Source organism: Cyprinodon tularosa, unplaced genomic scaffold (genome assembly GCF_016077235.1).
Source record: "Cyprinodon tularosa strain WSP-4 unplaced genomic scaffold, ASM1607723v1 ctg273, whole genome shotgun sequence".
Taxonomy (NCBI): Eukaryota; Metazoa; Chordata; class Actinopteri; order Cyprinodontiformes; family Cyprinodontidae; genus Cyprinodon; species Cyprinodon tularosa.
The window spans coordinates 788683-806833 of record NW_024038978.1 but is presented as its reverse complement, the minus strand read 5'-3'; the positions used below and the strand labels follow the sequence as shown (position 1 = coordinate 806833).

The window sequence follows — 18151 nt, the reverse complement described above, 5'->3', positions numbered from 1 at the left end:
TGCATTAGTTATAGACCGATGCAAAGAAGGGGGAAATGGATGGAGAATTGTAAGCTGTTTTTTTTTTTTTCTAACAAATTAAATATGAGTAATAATCAGAGAAACAGGAAGAGAAAAAAAGCACTGGTAGGAGAGCCTAACAGCCGATATTAAGAAATGGATGAAGTTCTGTTCCTTAAATTAAACAAAAATTTAACTTTTTGGTAGAAAACTGGGAGCGAACCTGCTGCCCCCCTCTGCCAAACACAGTGGTGGCAGCAACATGCTGTGGGGATTCTTTTATTTCTCAGTCCTGCTACATATTCTTTATTACGTATCCTTTTACTTCCACAATGCAGGTAAAATACTCAGCCTTGTGTTGATTTGTTCGGTATATTACTATAAAGTTTGGCTAAATGTGAGGAAACGGTTTGTGAATACTTTAACATTCATACGCTACATGTTAAAAGCCTTTAAATAGTTTTTCCTAGAAATAGCAAAACTCCTGGCTGGCTGGGGAAAGGATTGAAATGGAAAGGAAGCTTCCTTTTCAGGTCGGTCTCACTCTCTGAAACCTTTGTTGTGTCCTGTCTCATCAGAACAAGCACACTGAACTCAACCTGAAAGAGTCTCTCTTTGTTGGCGGAGCTCCCGATTACAGCAAGCTAGCGAGAGCTGCTGCGCTCGAGCAGGGATTCAAGGGAACCATCCAAAAGGTAAAAAAAAAAAGCTTTACTGTTCTCAGCAGAATGCCAATCCTGCGGATGGCAGTGACTCAGGCCTCTTGAGCCTTGCAATACAGTGCGGCGAGTTTTCAGCTGCCCTAATGTCCGACTATAGACCCTGGTTTTAGTAATTTTCCATCATAGGCTCACGCTGTGATGAGAAGTGGCTCTGCTCATTAGGAATTAACTCACGCTAATTTTAGAACGTGTATTTTGAAGTCCCTCCATTTTGCTGCTCTCAGATCTTTCCCTGACAAATTTCCAGTTTTTTTTCTTCGCTCCCCCCTCTGCTTTTTAGCAAACAGCTCATCTCTAAGCGCCCAAAATAACTCAGTAAAAAACAAAGGGGCTGGATGGAAATGTTTGCAAGAACTTGTCAGGAGTTCTTGATGACGACCTCCTCCCCCTCCTTCCTGGCGGTTTTTAGACAATCTGAGGCAAAATGTTGCATTTGTCGTACTTTGCCTCTTGGGGATTGTTAATTATGTGGAAGACAGTATGTATTTGAGTTTTGATGTGCTGTTTAATTGGTGCTTTGCTATGAGAGCTGTTGTCTAAGACACATGGAATCTGCAGCTTTGCTGTAACATTAGATCCTAGGATGTGTTCAGTCATTAAGTTTAATGATCCTTCAACTGAAAACTCAATGGCCTTTAAATGGATTCTTTCCAATCAAAAGCTGAATGAGAAAAATAAGAAAAAATAATTTTGCCCTGGGCCTGTACTGGAAGAAAAATCTGATCACTTTGACTGTGGATTAAGTTAAACTAAACTGATGAAAAGACAAAAACACAACTCTAAGCCAGCCTAAATAGTTTGATAAACTCAAGTACAATGCAGAAAATTAAGTCTAAGGAAGTAATTATCTTTAAATAAATTCATTTTCCCTTAATTTGAAGAAACAAGTATTTTACCAAAGAAATAACATAACATAAAAAAACATCCTGATCTTATTTCATTTAATTATTTTATTTTAAAAACAAAAACACTTATTCTATTGGTAAAATATGTTATTTATCTACTAAAATGAGGTGCAAATTTAGCTGCAGTGTAGTTCATTAGCATATGTTTTATCTTTTTCTTTTGTCAAAGCCTGTATCTTTAAAGCAAGCTATATGTGAGCTTAAAGCTTTATATGCTGCGACCTCTCAGATATAAATGTATATGCAGTATATATTCCCCCCCTCTGTCTGCAGTAAACATGTTTTCTCTCTATTTGCTTTTTAACCTCCTGCTAACCCTGCCGTCCCCTGCAGAGAAACGGCCTATATTTGTCCCAGAAATCGCCTACTGCATCTAAATATTTTGAAAGTTTCCAAACTTTGCAAATCCACTGAGGAAGACTGCCTTGTACTCCTAAAAGTAAATAAAGCTGTCTCTCTTTGCTGCTATAAATTGGACCAACCTGCAGATTAACATTATAGAACAACAAAGAATTATCAAAGGTCTTCTTTTTCTTTACTTGAGTCAGTTATTCTACAGTTCGTAAGGGGGTAAACATTAAAACTTCTGAGCTAAGGAGTGAATAGTTTGAGGATCAATGTTTGCCCCTTTGTACATGTTTGTTTAACTCAAGACTAGATGAATCAGCTTAATTTATTCAGCATTATTCAGTGGAAGGTAGTTCAAAGATCAGTGCATGAGAAACTAAAGTAAAGTACATATCGATGGCATAGAGGCAACACAAGAAAAATTAGAATGAGACTGAATCATTAAAATTAGACAAAAAAAAGATCAAATGATTAAAAAGTTTAAACAGAAGTCTAGTCTGAGACTAAGGCTTAAAGCACAGCTTGGCACCACAAACATTCAAGATTCAATAAGGGCTTTAAATTTAGATCATTAGACATAATTTAGGTTGAAGGTGGGCATGTGTGAGATTTTTGATCAGGATTAGTTAAATTTAGATATATAAGGAGGAGCATACACTAATGTCAGCCATTTAAAAACGTAACTGTTTTTCTTGTATGAATTAATGGTAAAACAACGTTTCCCTTTACTTCAGGGTTTCAGTTTCTTTAAATATCTCAAGCCAGTGTTTTAACCCAAAGCCTGACTTCTGCTCCTTAAAACAGTGAGTCTCATCCCTAACTAAATCTTTCCTTCCTCCTTCCAGATTATGCTGATGAGCACCCCCATCCTCAGGGAGGAGAACGCCCTGAACTCCAGCAACGTAGCCATGTTCCGTGACCACCCGTGTTTCCGGGAGCCATGTCAGAACGGCGGCCGCTGCAATCCTCAGCTGGGCGGCTACGAGTGCTCTTGCCAAACCGGTTTCTCAGGGGACAGCTGTCAAAACAGTGAGTCTCTGTTTCGTGTGCAACCTTTGAATATTTCTGCTGATTTTTTAAAGAAGACTTTGACAGTAATGACTGGACTGAGATCACTACATCCAGGCATGCCCAAAGTCGGTCCTCGAGGGCCGCTGTCCTGAAGGTTTAAAAGGTCTCCCTGCTTCAGCTGTGCTAAAGCAGGCAAACCTCTAAAACCTACAGGATGGCGGCCATCGAGTACCGACTTTGGACGTGCTTGAAATCATTGCCATGTGTCATAAAACACACTTCCATCTCTGCACACAGGACTGTTATAGGTTCCTAAGCTTTTCTTAGTGAGGCCTGTGGAGTTAGGAAGCTGAGACAGAGGCATTTCTTGCAAGAAAAAAGGTTCAAATTTATTTAATGTCCTCAGATGGAGAGATAGAGCTTTGGCTAAGGCAACCTCAGTACATACATTTATACCTTAAAAATTCCAACACACACACTCCCCCCAGGGGAACCAACCCACCCCCTGCATACAGAACTTTCTGACACTTGAATATTTAGAGGAAAAACAACTTGAGTTCATCAGGGCCATTCCCTGTTAGGTTAATATATCTTTCACTGGCCGGATGGATCTTCTCAAAACCACAGTCCTCCCCTTCATGCCATGAAGAAAGGAAACTGTGTAACTCATTCTTATCATGATCTTCGCTAAGAACAGACATATCTCAACATTTTTTACTCCAGAGTCCCGCTTTAATTTTCCAACAAAAATAACCATGTTACAGTGAAGTGAAGTGCATTTTCAATAATAAGAATAACATTTATAAAGTGTAATTTTTAAAAATGTCATATTTATTTCACTGTGTAACATGCCACCCCCCAGGGTGGCATGTCCTCCACTTTGGAAACCACTGCTGTAAATGTATAGTGCTAAGAAAATCTTTTCAGATTTCTATTGTTTTCAGTTTTAATGCAATTATTAAAGTAATTTAAATATCAGACAACGTTAAATACAAAACCAAGTTTCAAAGAAAAGAAAAAAATAAAAGCTATGGATTTAAGTCCAGGTTTAGTTTTATTAATCACACTGAGGCCACATTATTGCCAAACCTGTAGAATCACTAAATTATTTGAATAGTACCTGACCGACAGCATGAAGCAGGCAGACAAAAAGTCTACAAGCAAAACTCTGGACTTTAATGTTAAGAAAATCCAAGAAGAAATAAAGAACAAAGTGATGTCTTTATTGGGGGGGTAGAGTTGCAGATGCACAGCAGGTGGAGTAACTTTTTTGCACCCCTCCACCCCAACCACTGCTGAAAATACATCAGGCATAGAAACATCTGCAATGTGATTAAAGTGGAGAATCTGTAAGTGAACATGTGCGTTAAAACGCCATCCTCCATCCCCCCCTGTCCGTCAGACCCCTCTGATCTTTTTCTATAAGCTAATATCAGCATTACTCATGATGTCTCTTTTATGTCGGCGCCGTCGTTCGCTCATATCAAAGTAATAGATCTGGCATGAAAGCGATTAAAAGTGGCAGCTGAATATTCATGAAACGAAGGGGTTGCTCGTCCCTTTCATCATCTTCATGTACGCCTGCGAGTCATACGCCCGCCCTGTCTCCCACACTCAACTCGCTTTTTCTGCCATTAACCTTGCGCCGTGCGGTCGGCCGTCCCCTTCACGTTAATTAAAACGCAGTAGCCCCCCCCCCCCATCCGTCGCCTGCAGCTCTGATAGCCAATCCTCATATATTGATTGGTCTGATCTCATCCTCCAAAACGCTTCTCTTTACAGCCATCCACGAGAAGTCCGCCGGAGAGACCGAGGCCATCGCCTTCGACGGGCGGACGTTCATCGAGTATCACAACGCCGTCACCAGGAGGTAAGGAAGAGGAGGAGGGGCGCTCAGCTTCATCTCCAGAGTAACAGCTATTAGCCAAATAACCCCTCTTGTCTATCTATCCATCTCCTCCCATGGTAAGCGTGATGGGATCATCAGCAGTAGGGCTTCAGGGAAAACGAAGAGCCTCTCTAATGGCTCCGTCTCTCTGTCTGTTGCAATGCTGCCTTGCTTTTGACAGGATTTCACTAATTAGCCAGACTCTTAGCAATCATGGCCCTGAGCGCTCAGCTCACTCTGTGGTCCGCTGACGCCGGACAACAAGAACACACAAACTTCCTCTCCTGATTTGAATGTATAAAAGATAATTGTTTTATCTGACGGGTTAAGATTTGTCAGCTGGGATTTTTAACCTAAAGGAGAGAAAAGAGATGAATTTCTGTGACAAAACAACCCAAAGAAACGCTTTTCCCCGCAGGGCTGCAGATGATAAAGTTTTTCCGTTGTGTTTTTCCTTCAACTATTTCATCCATCTGTAAGGCTGGCAGGTGTGTGCCTCCAGGATTGCATAAACAAAAAGAAAATGTTGAAGTGATGAACCTGAAGAGGCATGAGGCATATGGTCGCGCATCTCACGGCTCTTCACACAAACACTGTGAGGTGTGAAAAGTGGGCCACAGCCTGCAGATCGTCACTCACTCCAAACCTGCAGCCGCTTCCCAACAACTGCCGGTGTTCTGTCAGTTCAGCATACCCCGTCAGACCAGCATACCCATAGTCAGTACGCATGCGCTACACCTCAGATTTGCATCAACTGACACTAAGTGGAAGGAAATCTACTACAGTGGAAAAAATCTAAATCTAGATAAGTAATTTTTTCTTACAATAAGTGCATTTGTTCTTGAATTGAGGAGGTAAAAGAGACATTTTGCGGTGGAACAAGACAATTTACATTTAAAATAAGAAAACAATTGAATTGTCTTATTTCAAGTGCATGTTATCTAATTATCTTATTTGAAGAGTAAAAATACTCATTCCATCTCATTTACCTACTCAAATTAAGGGTAAATACGCTTAATTTAAAGGATTTTTACTTATTTCTGCATAATTTGTCCAGTGTAGGCTACTTTATTAATGCTTGATCTGATAAACAAAAAGTTGTAGTTGAAGGTAAACACACAAACTTACCAGAAAAGCATACCGAAAGTCTAGTAAGTAAGTAAGTAAGTAAACTTTATTTGTATAGTACCTTTCACAGACGAAGTCACAAAGTGCTTCACATGATAACATAAAAACACAAGTAGTAGTAGACTAGTTTATTTATGCGTGATGTAATAAATAAAAGGTTCAGGCCTCGCTTTCTGTGTTTGTTACTTCACACCCCGACGTAGCAGCTAACCTGTCTCATTATGGAGTTAGAAAGGGGTCAAAATGTTTGTAAACTTAGAAATCTGAAATGAAACTGAAAAAATAAAAGTTAAAACACAAAAAATTTAAGTTTCTATTGAATGTCAAATTTTTACCTCATAGTCTGAGAAACTAAAAAAAGCATACATAAAATAATAAGAATTGAATCTAATTTCTTCCCCCAGCTTGAAAAAAACTCATAACTCTGTTTAGTATTTTTAATTAAACCTTTTCTTTTTTCTTTCTTTTCTTTAATTTTAGATTTGATATTTTCAAATTCAAATCCCCTTTTTTCAGTTTCTATTTTTGAGATTCAATATGCTTTTTTTAGTTTCACGATTTTCCTTTTTACACTTTCAAATCAGTTTTTTTCACCTTCAGATTTTGTCCCCACTCTGATTGGAGTGGGGGGCAGGAAAATGTGATTGACAGCTTGCAGCAGCTGGAGTGATGTCTCTTTCCATGTTGCATTCAAGGACTGTGGGAACTCCAACTACTTGAGCAAGTTTGAAAGTGCAAAAAAAATAAAAAATCCTGAAACTAAAAAAGCAATTTGAAACAAACAAAAAAAGAAACTGAAAGATATGGATTTGAATCTGAAAATGTAAAACTGCAATAAAGAAAAGAAATAAAAAAGCAAAAGTGTAATTAGAGTACTAAACTGAATTTAGAAAATTTTACTTAAATATCAATTAAGATTTAGAAGTTTACAAACATTTTGACCCCTTTCTGACTCAATGATTGTCGTACTGATCTGCAAATGTAACAGAAGTTGCTTAAATTTCCCTTTCTGCATGCATATTACTATGGGTATGCTGGTCTGACGGGGTATGCTGGTCAGACGGGGTATGCTGATCTGACAGAACAGCGGGGCGTCTTCTGTCCGACGTTTGTGTCTAAATGTGCAGCTTTTCCTGTTCTGTGTCGGCGTGCCTTTGTTCCTGTCCCCCAGTCTGACGTCCACTTCCTGTCTGTGTCTCATATAAATGTCCTTCACTGTCTCTCCTTTTCACTCAAGCCAACTGACCAATGAGATCCCAGAGTAAGTAGACTCAGAAACTGGCTGTTTCCTCCAGTTTCTAATCAAGCCCAACTAACCCACAGCAGTCAAATCCATTTTTTCCCAATAGTTAACCCAAGCCACAAGATTAAAGTGCATTCAGCTTTCATGGAGAAATCATCAAGTCCGATTTTACACGCAGGCACCATCCTCATAATTTAATTTGACGCATTTCATTATTTTTGAATACATTTGCAGCCAGTCTTTATTTTTCAGTAAAGAGGGAAGCATGAATGTTTGCATGATAAGCTTTGTGCTCAACCGCAGAAAAATGAATTGCTGTACCGAGATTGTGCAATAATTTATGCATGGTTGTAAGTCGTTCATAAACAGAATGAATTGCGGTGCACTTTACACTGAATAGCATTAGGTGGGAAATGAATGAGACCCTTGAAAGCGGCCATATAAAGTCAGATAGGGAGGTGTGCTAAAGCGGCTCAACTACTTCACATTTTTTCATGTTAAAACCACAAACTGGAAATGTTTTAAAGATGCATTTTATGAAATAGACTAAAACAAGATGGCGCACATATGTGAAGAAAAAGTAAAAAGATACATGTACATGTTGTTTTGTTTTTTTCACAACACAAGTGAGCTTTAGATTGCTACCCCCTTCCCCCGCATGTCAGTACTGTATAGAAACACTTTTAGCAGCTATTAAACTTTAGATATTTTATGTAGAGATTGAAAAATCAGCTTTATCCCAGATTCTCATTTTCTATTTCTTTCTATATTTCTATTTAATCTCAGGTTATATTCCTTCTGGATTGTCCCGTATTGAACTCCATCTTTTTTTTTTTTTATAACTCCAGCCTGCTTTCCTGTTTCTGCCAGAAGTATGATGCTGCCACCACCATGTTTAACTTTGGGAACGGGTCATTTAGGGCAATGCTGGCCTTCCAGCTGCTTACATCTTTTACCAGAGAGTTTGATATCCAACGCTAATGATCAGAGCATCTCCACATGATTACTGTGGCTTCATACAAAATGCAACATCCTCTGGCTTTTTTCTGGTTCCACCAGCATTAAATTCAGATTTCTGAATTTTTGCAGCTCTTTTACGGTTAGCATGAGCCTCTTGGCCACTTCTCTGATCATCCTAGTGTTGGTTAAAAGGGACGATCCTGCCTTTGCAGCTCTTCAGCCGTCCCTCATTCCTTACATTTTCTGTGTATATTGTTTTGTAACTGCTTTTAAATACTCACCATAGAGCAGAATAGAAAATAAAATTCTTTATATTCCCACAGTGGGAAGATCCAGGTGTGTTAGAGGAGAAAAAATAGACAAATGAAGGCAAGCACTCACCTCAGACTATGAAATATTAAAAGGTTAAAAACTAGGCTGAATACAGCAGGACATAAACCATTAGACACTGCAAAGGAAACTTGGATACACACTGCAAAAAATCTAAATCTAAGGAAGTCATTTTTTTCTTGAAATAAGTGCAGTTTTCTTGAATTGAGCTGGTAAGTGAGACACTTTCCCAATGTAACAAGACAGTTTACATTTAAATTAAGAAAAAAACTATCGCAGTCTGTTATTTCAAGTGCATTATATCTAATTATTTTATTTTACGGTTAAAAATGCTCATTCCATTGACAAGCCATGTTATTTTCCTATTTAAATTAAGGATAAATAGACTTAGTTTAGGACACTTTTACGCATTTGCAGAACATTTTTGAAGTGCATACCAGTCGACTTATTTAAAAAAATAAATAAATAAAAGCACTGTGCAAATAACAGCATGCACTGTAAAAACGATCTACAGATGAGTAAAAATTTCATAGATTAAGTTTATTTAACCATAATTTGAGTAGATAAATTAGATAGTTTGCCAATGGAATTAGTATTTTTACTCTTAAAATAAAACAATTAGATAACATGCACTTGACAATGCAATTGTGTTTTCTTATTTTAAATGTAAATTGTCTTTTTCCATTGGCAAAATGTCTCTTTTACCTCTTCAATACAAAAACAAATGCACTTATTTTAAGAAAAAATTACTTACCTAGATTTTGATAATTTCCAGTGTGGCTGTAGAAGGCACTCATGCAGAAGGTACACTGCAAGAAATATCTAGAAATAAGTCAACATTTGTTCAATTAAGTGTATTTACCCTTAATTTGAGCAGGTAAATAAGATGATTTATCAATGGGTATTTTTACTCTTAAAATAAGATAACTAGATAAAATGCACTTGTAATAAAACAATGCAGTTGATTTTTCTTATTTTAAAGTAACTTATCTTGTTCCAATGGCAAAGTGTCTCATTTACCTTCTTTATTTAAGAACAAATACACTTGTTTTAAGAAAAATGACATATAGATTTCCATTTTTTTCAGTGTAAATCAGCATTTCTACTTCAATAAAAAAACACACTCGATTAACTATATACAGGTGCTGGTCATAAAATTAGAATATCATGAAAAAGTAGATTGATTTCAGTAATTCCATTTAAAAAGTGAAACTTGTATATTATATTCATACATTACATACAGATTCATATATTTCAGATGTTTATTTTGTTTAATTTTGATGATTACAAATGACAACAAATGAAAATCTCAAATTCATCATATCAGAAAATTAGAATATTGTGAAAAGGTTCAAAATTGATGGCCCCTGGTGCCACACTCTAATCAGCTAATTAACTCAAACCACCTGCAAAAGCCTTTAAATGGTCTTTCAGTCTAGTTCTATAGGCTACACAATCATGGGGAAGACTGCTGACTTGACAGTTGTCCAAAAGACGACCATCGACACCTTGCACAAGGAGGGCAAGACACAAAAGGTCATCGCTAAAGAGGCTGGCTGTTCACAGAGCTCAGTGTCCAAGCACATTAATAGAGAGGCGAAGGGAAGGAAAAGATGTGGTCTAAAAAAGTGTACAAGCAAGAGAGATAACCACACCCTGGAGAGGATTGTGAAACAAAACCCATTCAAAAATGTGGGGGAGATTCACTAAGAGTGGACTGCAGCTGGAGTGAGTGCTTCAAGAACCACCACACACAGACGTATGAAAGACATGGGTTTCTGCTGTCGCATTCCTTGTGTCAAGCCACTCTTGAACCACAGACAGCGTCAGAAGCGTCTAAAGAGAAACAGGACTGGACTGCTGGTGAGTGGTCCAAAGTCATGTTCTCTGATGAAAGTAAATTTTGCATTTCCTTTGGAAATCAAGGTCCCAGAGTCTGGAGGAAAAGAAGAGAGGCACTTCATCCACGTTGCTTGAAGTCCAGTGTAAAGTTTCCACAGTCAGTGATGGTTTGGGGTGCCATGTCATCTGCTGGTGTTGGTCCATTGTGTTTTCTGAGGTCCAGGGTCAACGCAGCCACATACCAGGAAGTTTTAGAGCACTTCATGCTTCCTGCAGCTGACCAACTTTTTGGAGATGCAGATTTCATTTTCCAACAGGACTTGGCACCTGCACACAGTGCCAAAGCTACCAGTACCTGGTTGAAGGACCATGGTATCCCTGTTCTTAATTGGCCAGCAAACTCTCCTGACCTTAACCCCATAGATTTTCTATGGGGTATTGTGAAGAAGAAGATGCAATACACCAGACCCAACAATTCAGAAGAGCTAAAAGCCACTATTAGAGCAACCTGGGCTATCATAACACCTGAGCAGTGCCACAGACTGATCGACTCCATGCCACGCCGCATTGCTGCAGTAATACAGGCCAAAGGAGGCCCAACTAAATACTGAGTGCTGTACATGCTCATACTTTCCATGTTCATACTTTTCAGTTGGCCAACATTTCTATAAATCCTTTGTTTTTATTGGTCTTCAGTAATATTCTAATTTTCTGATATGATGAATTTGAGATTTTCATTTGTTGTCATTTGTAATCATCAAAATTAAACAAAATAAACATCTGAAATATATGAGTTTGTATGTAATGTATGAATATAATATACAAGTTTCACTTTTTAAATGGAATTACTGAAATCAATCTACTTTTTCATGATATTCTAATTTTATGACCAGCACCTGTAAGTGATGGATAAAGGCTCCTGCTTCCTCTGGAATCAAACATTATGTAATTGTATATGTTTTAGTCTTTTACATAAAATCCCCCAAAAATACTTTGAAATGAGTGGTTTTAACCCTGAAAAAATGTTTAAAAGGCATTTATTTACCTTTTCCCGGTTGAGAGCTAAACAGTCCTTAAGCCAGCGTGTGGAGTTAACACTTAGAGGGGGGGAGCCAGCGGGGAGGCAGAAGTCAGCTCAAATTAGGCAGACTGACACTACAATCCTCACCAGAGGTTTTGTTGCATCACTTTTTGCCAGATCTCTGACTGTAATTTTGAATAATTACAGAGCCGGCAGTTCTGAATGGCTGTGACATGTTAATCACAGATTTATCTCCCCTTTGTAGATTAGACCTCCAATTGAGAGCTCTCCACAGTGGGTACCCATAGGCATCAATCTCACTTAGCGGGAGGGACAGTAGTCCTTGGAGCCAGACTGTCAAAAGTTTAATAGATGTCACAGTCACTAAGAGCGACCACAATGGGCGTGGATCAAGGCGAATCACAGCCTTGTTGTAGCACCAATCAACTGGCCATGATTTGATTTTATAAAGATAATAACTACCTGTTTTTCAGAGGCCATTAAGTAGAGAGTAAAAAAGGCCAAAGTGTCAAACTCCCACCTTGAGGGGCCATTTCTGTCCCTTCTTCAAGTCGATTCGCTCCAGCGCCGTTATTTCAGTGACAAATGACATCTGGCCGTGACTCTCATCTGATACCATGCTTGACCCCGTTTTTTCGACAGTCGCCCAATTTTTCTCGCCCACTGCTTTCATCTCTCGACAGAAGGTAATTGCGGCGGCACCGTGGCGTGCAGCGCCATAAATATAAGAGGAGCTGCTCAATAATTGGATGCTGACTTAAAGCGAGATGTGTACCGGCGTGGACGGTGATGGTGAATGTACTTTATCTTAATGCTCACCTTCCAAAAAAAAAAAAAAAGGAGGTTGATCCCAGGATATTTTCACAGCATCCATCCTGATCTGAGGATGGAGAGGTTCTTTTTTTCTCAAGAACCTCTCTTTCATGGTTATGGTGTTATCAGGGTTAAGATGCACACTTCCTGTGATCCCACAACACTTGCTATCGACTCTTGATGTGGTCGATGCTATAGTGGAGCAGATAAGCTATGCTTTTTGCAACTCCAGGTCTCTGAGGGAGAGCACTGTGAGCTACCAAGAGGGCTCACAGCGCTCTCCCTCCCTTCCCTTCCTTCCTTCCCTTCTTCCTTGTCCTTGTTTGCGCTTACTCTGCATGCCTCTGACTCTCTCCCCCTGATCCCTTAAGTCCTGAGTCTCTGGAGAATCCATCTGACCAGAGGTGAGTTTCTCAAAAGCTTTTGAACTTTGCCCCCATTTGTTGTTTCGCACTTTTGTTTCTGCCGTTTGTACCTTTAACTTTCCTCCAGACAACCCCTCCTTGACCTCAAGCAGGCCTAAATCCTCCGCAGTGTAAAAGTAAATAAATACAAAGATCTATATGTTATAGATGTTATAGATCATTATATTAATGTACCGTTACATTAGGCATGGAAGCCAGATAAAGTTGGGCTTTGATCGATATTTTTGAAACAAGGCTGTTGTTATAGAGCATGAAACTAAATAAATATTTAAACATGGATACAAACAGGCTCAAATAAATACATCCAACGAGTGGATTAGCTCTGGTTAAAAAGCGTTTGGCAAAGAAAGCAAACGTTTTTCTTGCGATTCCTGAAGCTTCTGCATCATTTTTTAAATTAGGATTATGCTAAAAAAACCAAAAGAAAGACTAAAATGTTTTTCTTTTTTTTGCAGTAAAAACTTTAAAATATTGTGCAACACAAACCCTAATATGCTGCTTCATTTACTGCAGATACAGACTTCTTTATTTGCACAGCTTGTAAATGATGTGTATAAATCCTCCAAATAAATCTTGTATCGTGGATGTATACTGTTTAAAACTCCCACCTCTAGTTTCACTGCATTGATCGAAAACATAATTGATTCTAATAAAATCCCAGATTGCATCATTATAAAAACACATAATAATCTCTGAAGAATAAGATATGTTATTTTTGCCCCCATTTGTTGTGTCGCACTTTTTTTTCTGCTGCTCGTACCTTTAACTTTTCTCCAGACAACCGCTCCTTGACCTCAAGCAGGCCTAAATCCTCCTCAGTGTAAAAGTAATAAAATACAATATATTAATGTACCGTTACAATGGACATGGAAGCCAGATAAAGTTGGTCTTTAATCAGTATTTCTGAAACAAAGCTGTTGCTATAGAGCATGCAACTAAATAAATATTAAACATGGAAACATACAGGCTCAAATAAATACATCTAGCCAGTGGATTAGCTCTGGTTTGTTTAGCTTTTAGCAAAGGAACCAAAGTTTGTTAGCCAATCCTGAAGCTTCTGCATCATTTTTGCTCAATGTTTGTATTGAAATTCACCAACTACTGTACCATTAACTGCAAAACAGACCCTCAGCATGATGCTGCCACCACCAACAGTTCATAAAGTGTTTAAAGCCTCATTATAAATGTGTCATCTTCACATTATGTCTTCATCATAAACCTCGCCATGCTGCAGTTATCTGTTGACCTTGAGTAATCTTTAGTTTCCACACAGTGGAAAGCAAGTCTGTCCAATGCAATAATAAAAAAAAAATAAAAAAATTGAAATTAACTTTAACATATATGGTAGAAAAAAAGAGGTTTATATCCTAAAAGGATTGCAACAGGTTGCTCTGAAACACCTATATTGAATTTGAACCTCAGGTCAAATTCAGCTATTTTGTTTTTTGTTTTAGATAAATTGAAATTAGATTTTTTATAATCGCTCCAGCCTGAAAAACAAAAAAAAAGAGCAGCTCTAATTCTGCCTGATTTGACCAACATTAACGGGACATTCATGCCTGTTTTAAATGTATCTAAACTTCTAACCTGCACTGTGAAACAGAAATACACCAGCTCAGCTGCCCCGTCTCCAGCCATTGCTTTATTCTGAGCACCACTGCCACCTAGTGGGAGACAAACGGTCCGCAACCTGAAATGCCCTCTAAGGACCTGTAAGGAATAGATAATGCCCTTCCATTTCCAGAAAGTAACACCATCACTCCAGAAATCTATGAAGTGCGCAGTGGTTGTATATGAGATTCAGAGCGCCGTGTGCCAGCCTTGTTTTATTCATGATATGTTCTGCACTTTTAATAACCTTGACCTTATCACTGACAAGCTGCTTCGGCGAGATTTATTGGGCCTTGTAAACTCTTTGAGGGTTTGCCAGGAGTGGGGTTCACAGAGGCTTCATTTTTGTTTATTCACGTTTTTTTTTTGTTTTGTTTTTTTTTTTCTCTCCCCTTGAGAGAAAAAAAAACTGATGCCCTTAAATCACACTTTCTTGTTTACCTCAGCAGCTTTAGGTAAATATGTAGGGGGGGTGCGGTTTAAGCAGAGTGAGTTTTTGAAAAAGAAAAAAACTTAATTCTTGACTTTTCTATTGTGTATATCTGCTGAGGTGGACTTGGCTGTGAAATATGTTTTTTTTTTATTTAATGGTAAAATATGTCCTGGTTTAGCAGAGGTGTGATGCTTCCCTCCCACCCTGTGTTGTGTGCCCCCCCCCCCCGTATGCTTCCCTGTTCTCTGTGCTGATTACTTTGTCTTGTCGTGTATCTTGTGCAATCTCTGTGCCATCTTTGGTTCCTTTTTGCCATATAAATGTCCTCACCCTCTCTTTGTCTTTCTGCCTTTGAAAATAGCAGACTCAGTTGCAGATGAGCAAACAGTTGCACAGAAACTGTCTGTTTACATTAGGACTGTGTGTATGTTGGCTGCGTTTCTCTCAGGGAACCTCAGTAAGTGTATCTGTATGCAGGGATGGCGTTGGAGTGCACATATTCATCCACAAAGTGCTTCGGTTTCCTCCCTTAAAGCTGTGACAGTGGCACACAAACCTCTTAAGGATAGATGGAAGCCTGCTTGTCTCTGCATCCAAATCACCGCTGATGCTGCAGCAGTGAAGAGGCGGGAGATCTAACAGCTGCCTAAACAACACCCAAGCAGTGCAGCTAGTTTAAGGCTCAGTAGTATGCTAAAGCTAACAGCAAAACAGCCCCCTGCTGCTTCAAAACTCGGTCTGAATCCTGATATTCCCTTGAAACGACCAAGAAGCTCTTCAGCTTATGCTGAAAGACCAAACTTTTTTTCTTTTTTTGCAGTAAAAACTTTAAAATATTGTGCAACACAAACCCTGCTGCTTCATTTACTGCAGATACTGACTTATTTATTTGCACAGCTTTTAAATGATGTGTATAATAAATCCTCCAAATAAATCTTTTATCATGGATGTATAATGTTTTAAAATCCCACCTCTAGTTTCACTGCATTGATTCTGTTTGAAGGCATAATTGATTTTAACAAAATCCCAGATTGCATGATTATAAGAACACATAATAATCAATTTTTTTGGCAATGTGGCAATAACAATAATTGTCTTTATACCAAAAAAAGAGCCCAACAGATTTTGCTTTCACAGGTGGAGCAGTACGGCTATCGCCATAGTGCTCCACTTGATTTATGCATATAAATAGCTTTATTATAATTATACGGGGAGTTTTAAAGATTATATGGACAATGCAATACAAGTAGAACAGGAAAGGAAAAACAGAAAAAAAGGAGAAAATATGAAAGAAAGAGGAGATAAAAGAGAGACAATGATAAAATGTCTTCAGTCTGCTTCATCACCTGCAAAGAGATGTAAAAAGAAAAGCACAAGCAACGGATAAAGAATAAGAGATACAATAAAGTAGCACCTTGGTACTATCACTGAAGTATAAGTAGTATTATTTAATCTGAAATGTACACTGTGATAGCTGAAGATAAGAATATGGGCTTTCTGTATGGAGGTGAACCTCTAAGTATCTGGAGCCAAGCACCTGGAGATGTTTGTGAAAGTGCACTTGTGCATGTAAAGTTTATCCAAAGGGAAAATGCTCCAAAGAATCTATAATAATCTCTTTTTTTTATGTGTTAAATTTGATCCGACTTTCTAGGAACTCCAGATTAGTAACCCCCCATTTTCTGTTTCGATTTTATTTTTCCTAGAACCACACAGGAATAGGAAAAAAATCCTCCAAAGCTCACTATTAAAGAACTTATTTCTACTGTTCCTTTAACTTGGGTCAACACTCAGAGGAAATCTGTATATCAAGCATGAACAAGTTAAATACTAAGTTAATTAAGTATATTAAGCTCATCAGGGATTGACTAAAGCAGGTTGTGGCTCTGAATGGGAGAAATGCATAGGAACACATCAGTGTGATGGTGCAGCAAGCAGCACGGCTGATGTTTGAATCAGATAAGCTAGTTAAAAAAAATGGCGTGGAGTAGTACTTTTTTAAAATTTGCATCAATGTGGGACAAAAGAAGTTCTCTTGCAGCTTTTGTGATTTCTTTGTTGTATCTATGGATACATTTTCTCCTAGTTAATAATTGCACTAATGTTAAAGGTAGGTTTGTCTTGTTGGATCATGCTACTACAATAAAAGATGAATTTATTTGTAGACATTTTTTGCCTTGTTTGTCGTGTAGGACTCTGAAATATGCCAGAGATTATGGAGACTAAAACTAAAAGCTGGTGTATTTATGTTCTCCTAGTGAAAAGGCTCTGCTGGTGAACAAATTCGAGCTGAGCATCCGCACCGAGGCCACTCAGGGCTTACTGCTCTGGAGCGGGAAGGGTGTGGAGCGTTCCGACTACATCGCGCTGGCCATCGTGGATGGGCACGTCCAGATGACGTACGACCTGGGATCTAAGCCCGTGGTGCTGCACTCTTCTGTGCGTGTCGACACCAACCGCTGGATACGCATCAAAGCCAGCAGGTAAGAAGAAAGGAGATGATGAGGATCAACAGCAAAAGCTTTATTTTATTTTTTTTCTTCCAGTTAAAGAAGGATTAGACATAATCCATATTGTCTTTGCGTTGCTGCACACCAGGTGATATCTCCCATGAATCCTCGGCTTAGCTCTGGTTTGATGGTTGTGATTAGTTTCAGATTAAGGTTATTTTCATGGCCGGTCCACATAGTTCAGAGCATTATGCAACAAATAGCGCTGGTAGGGATGATGCAGCTTAGACAAGGTAATAAAGAATAAAAAAGAGGAACATGATGTTACAGCCCAATATAGTGGTGCATTCTGAAAACTGTAGACAGGAAATCATTATGAAAAATATAATCTACACATAGCCACTTATTTATTCCTTTACGTCATTGCAGCTGCAAACTTTAATGTGTTTTTTTCAGATTTTATGTGATTGACCAAGTATTTCATGTAAATACACTTTAAATGATATAGTATATAGTTTTCAGAACCTTAAATTAACATTTAAATCAGTTTATTTATATGGTGACAATTCACATCATGTCATGTGAAGGCACTTTAAAGAGACGCTCAATCAGATAATCCAGTCAGATTAGTTAAACGTTTTCTATCTATGGAAACCTAGCTGAGGACATATTCGCTTGCAGTTTGCCGTTTATTCTACAGCAATCCCTCACACCGCGCATGCATGCAGTGACAGTGGAGAGGAAAAACTCCTTTTTAATAAGAAGATCCCGATAGCAGAACCAGAATCAGTGTGAGTGGCCCTCTGAGGCCGACTGGAGTTCAAGGTGACACAAGCAGACATGCATACATGCACTGATCTATAAATACTTTCTATGCTAAAAAAGGTGAGAGTAAACTTGCTCCACAAGGGGAACTATTAGAGAAAGAAACAGCTGATGAACTATGATTCAGTTTTTATGTTAAAGTGATGAAGGAGGGTATATATATTTAGAGTAAAAA

General features: G+C 38.5%; 1 protein-coding gene across 10 annotated transcripts in view; it reads left to right on the top strand.

The window, feature by feature from the left end:
* The window catches only part of agrn (agrin), a 454482-nt gene that overhangs the window by 425150 nt on the left and 11181 nt on the right, over positions 1-18151 (top strand). For 6 of the 10 annotated variants that reach the window (XM_038289893.1, XM_038289889.1, XM_038289895.1 and 3 more), the window contains 5 exons: positions 579-695; positions 2821-3004; positions 4769-4856; positions 7240-7263; positions 16960-17184. In XM_038289893.1, coding sequence (XP_038145821.1) covers positions 579-695; positions 2821-3004; positions 4769-4856; positions 7240-7263; positions 16960-17184 — 638 coding nt within the window. The remainder of the gene's footprint in view (positions 1-578; positions 696-2820; positions 3005-4768; positions 4857-7239; positions 7264-16959; positions 17185-18151) is intronic. The other 4 variants (XM_038289896.1, XM_038289892.1, XM_038289890.1 and 1 more) reach the window with 1 other exon arrangement.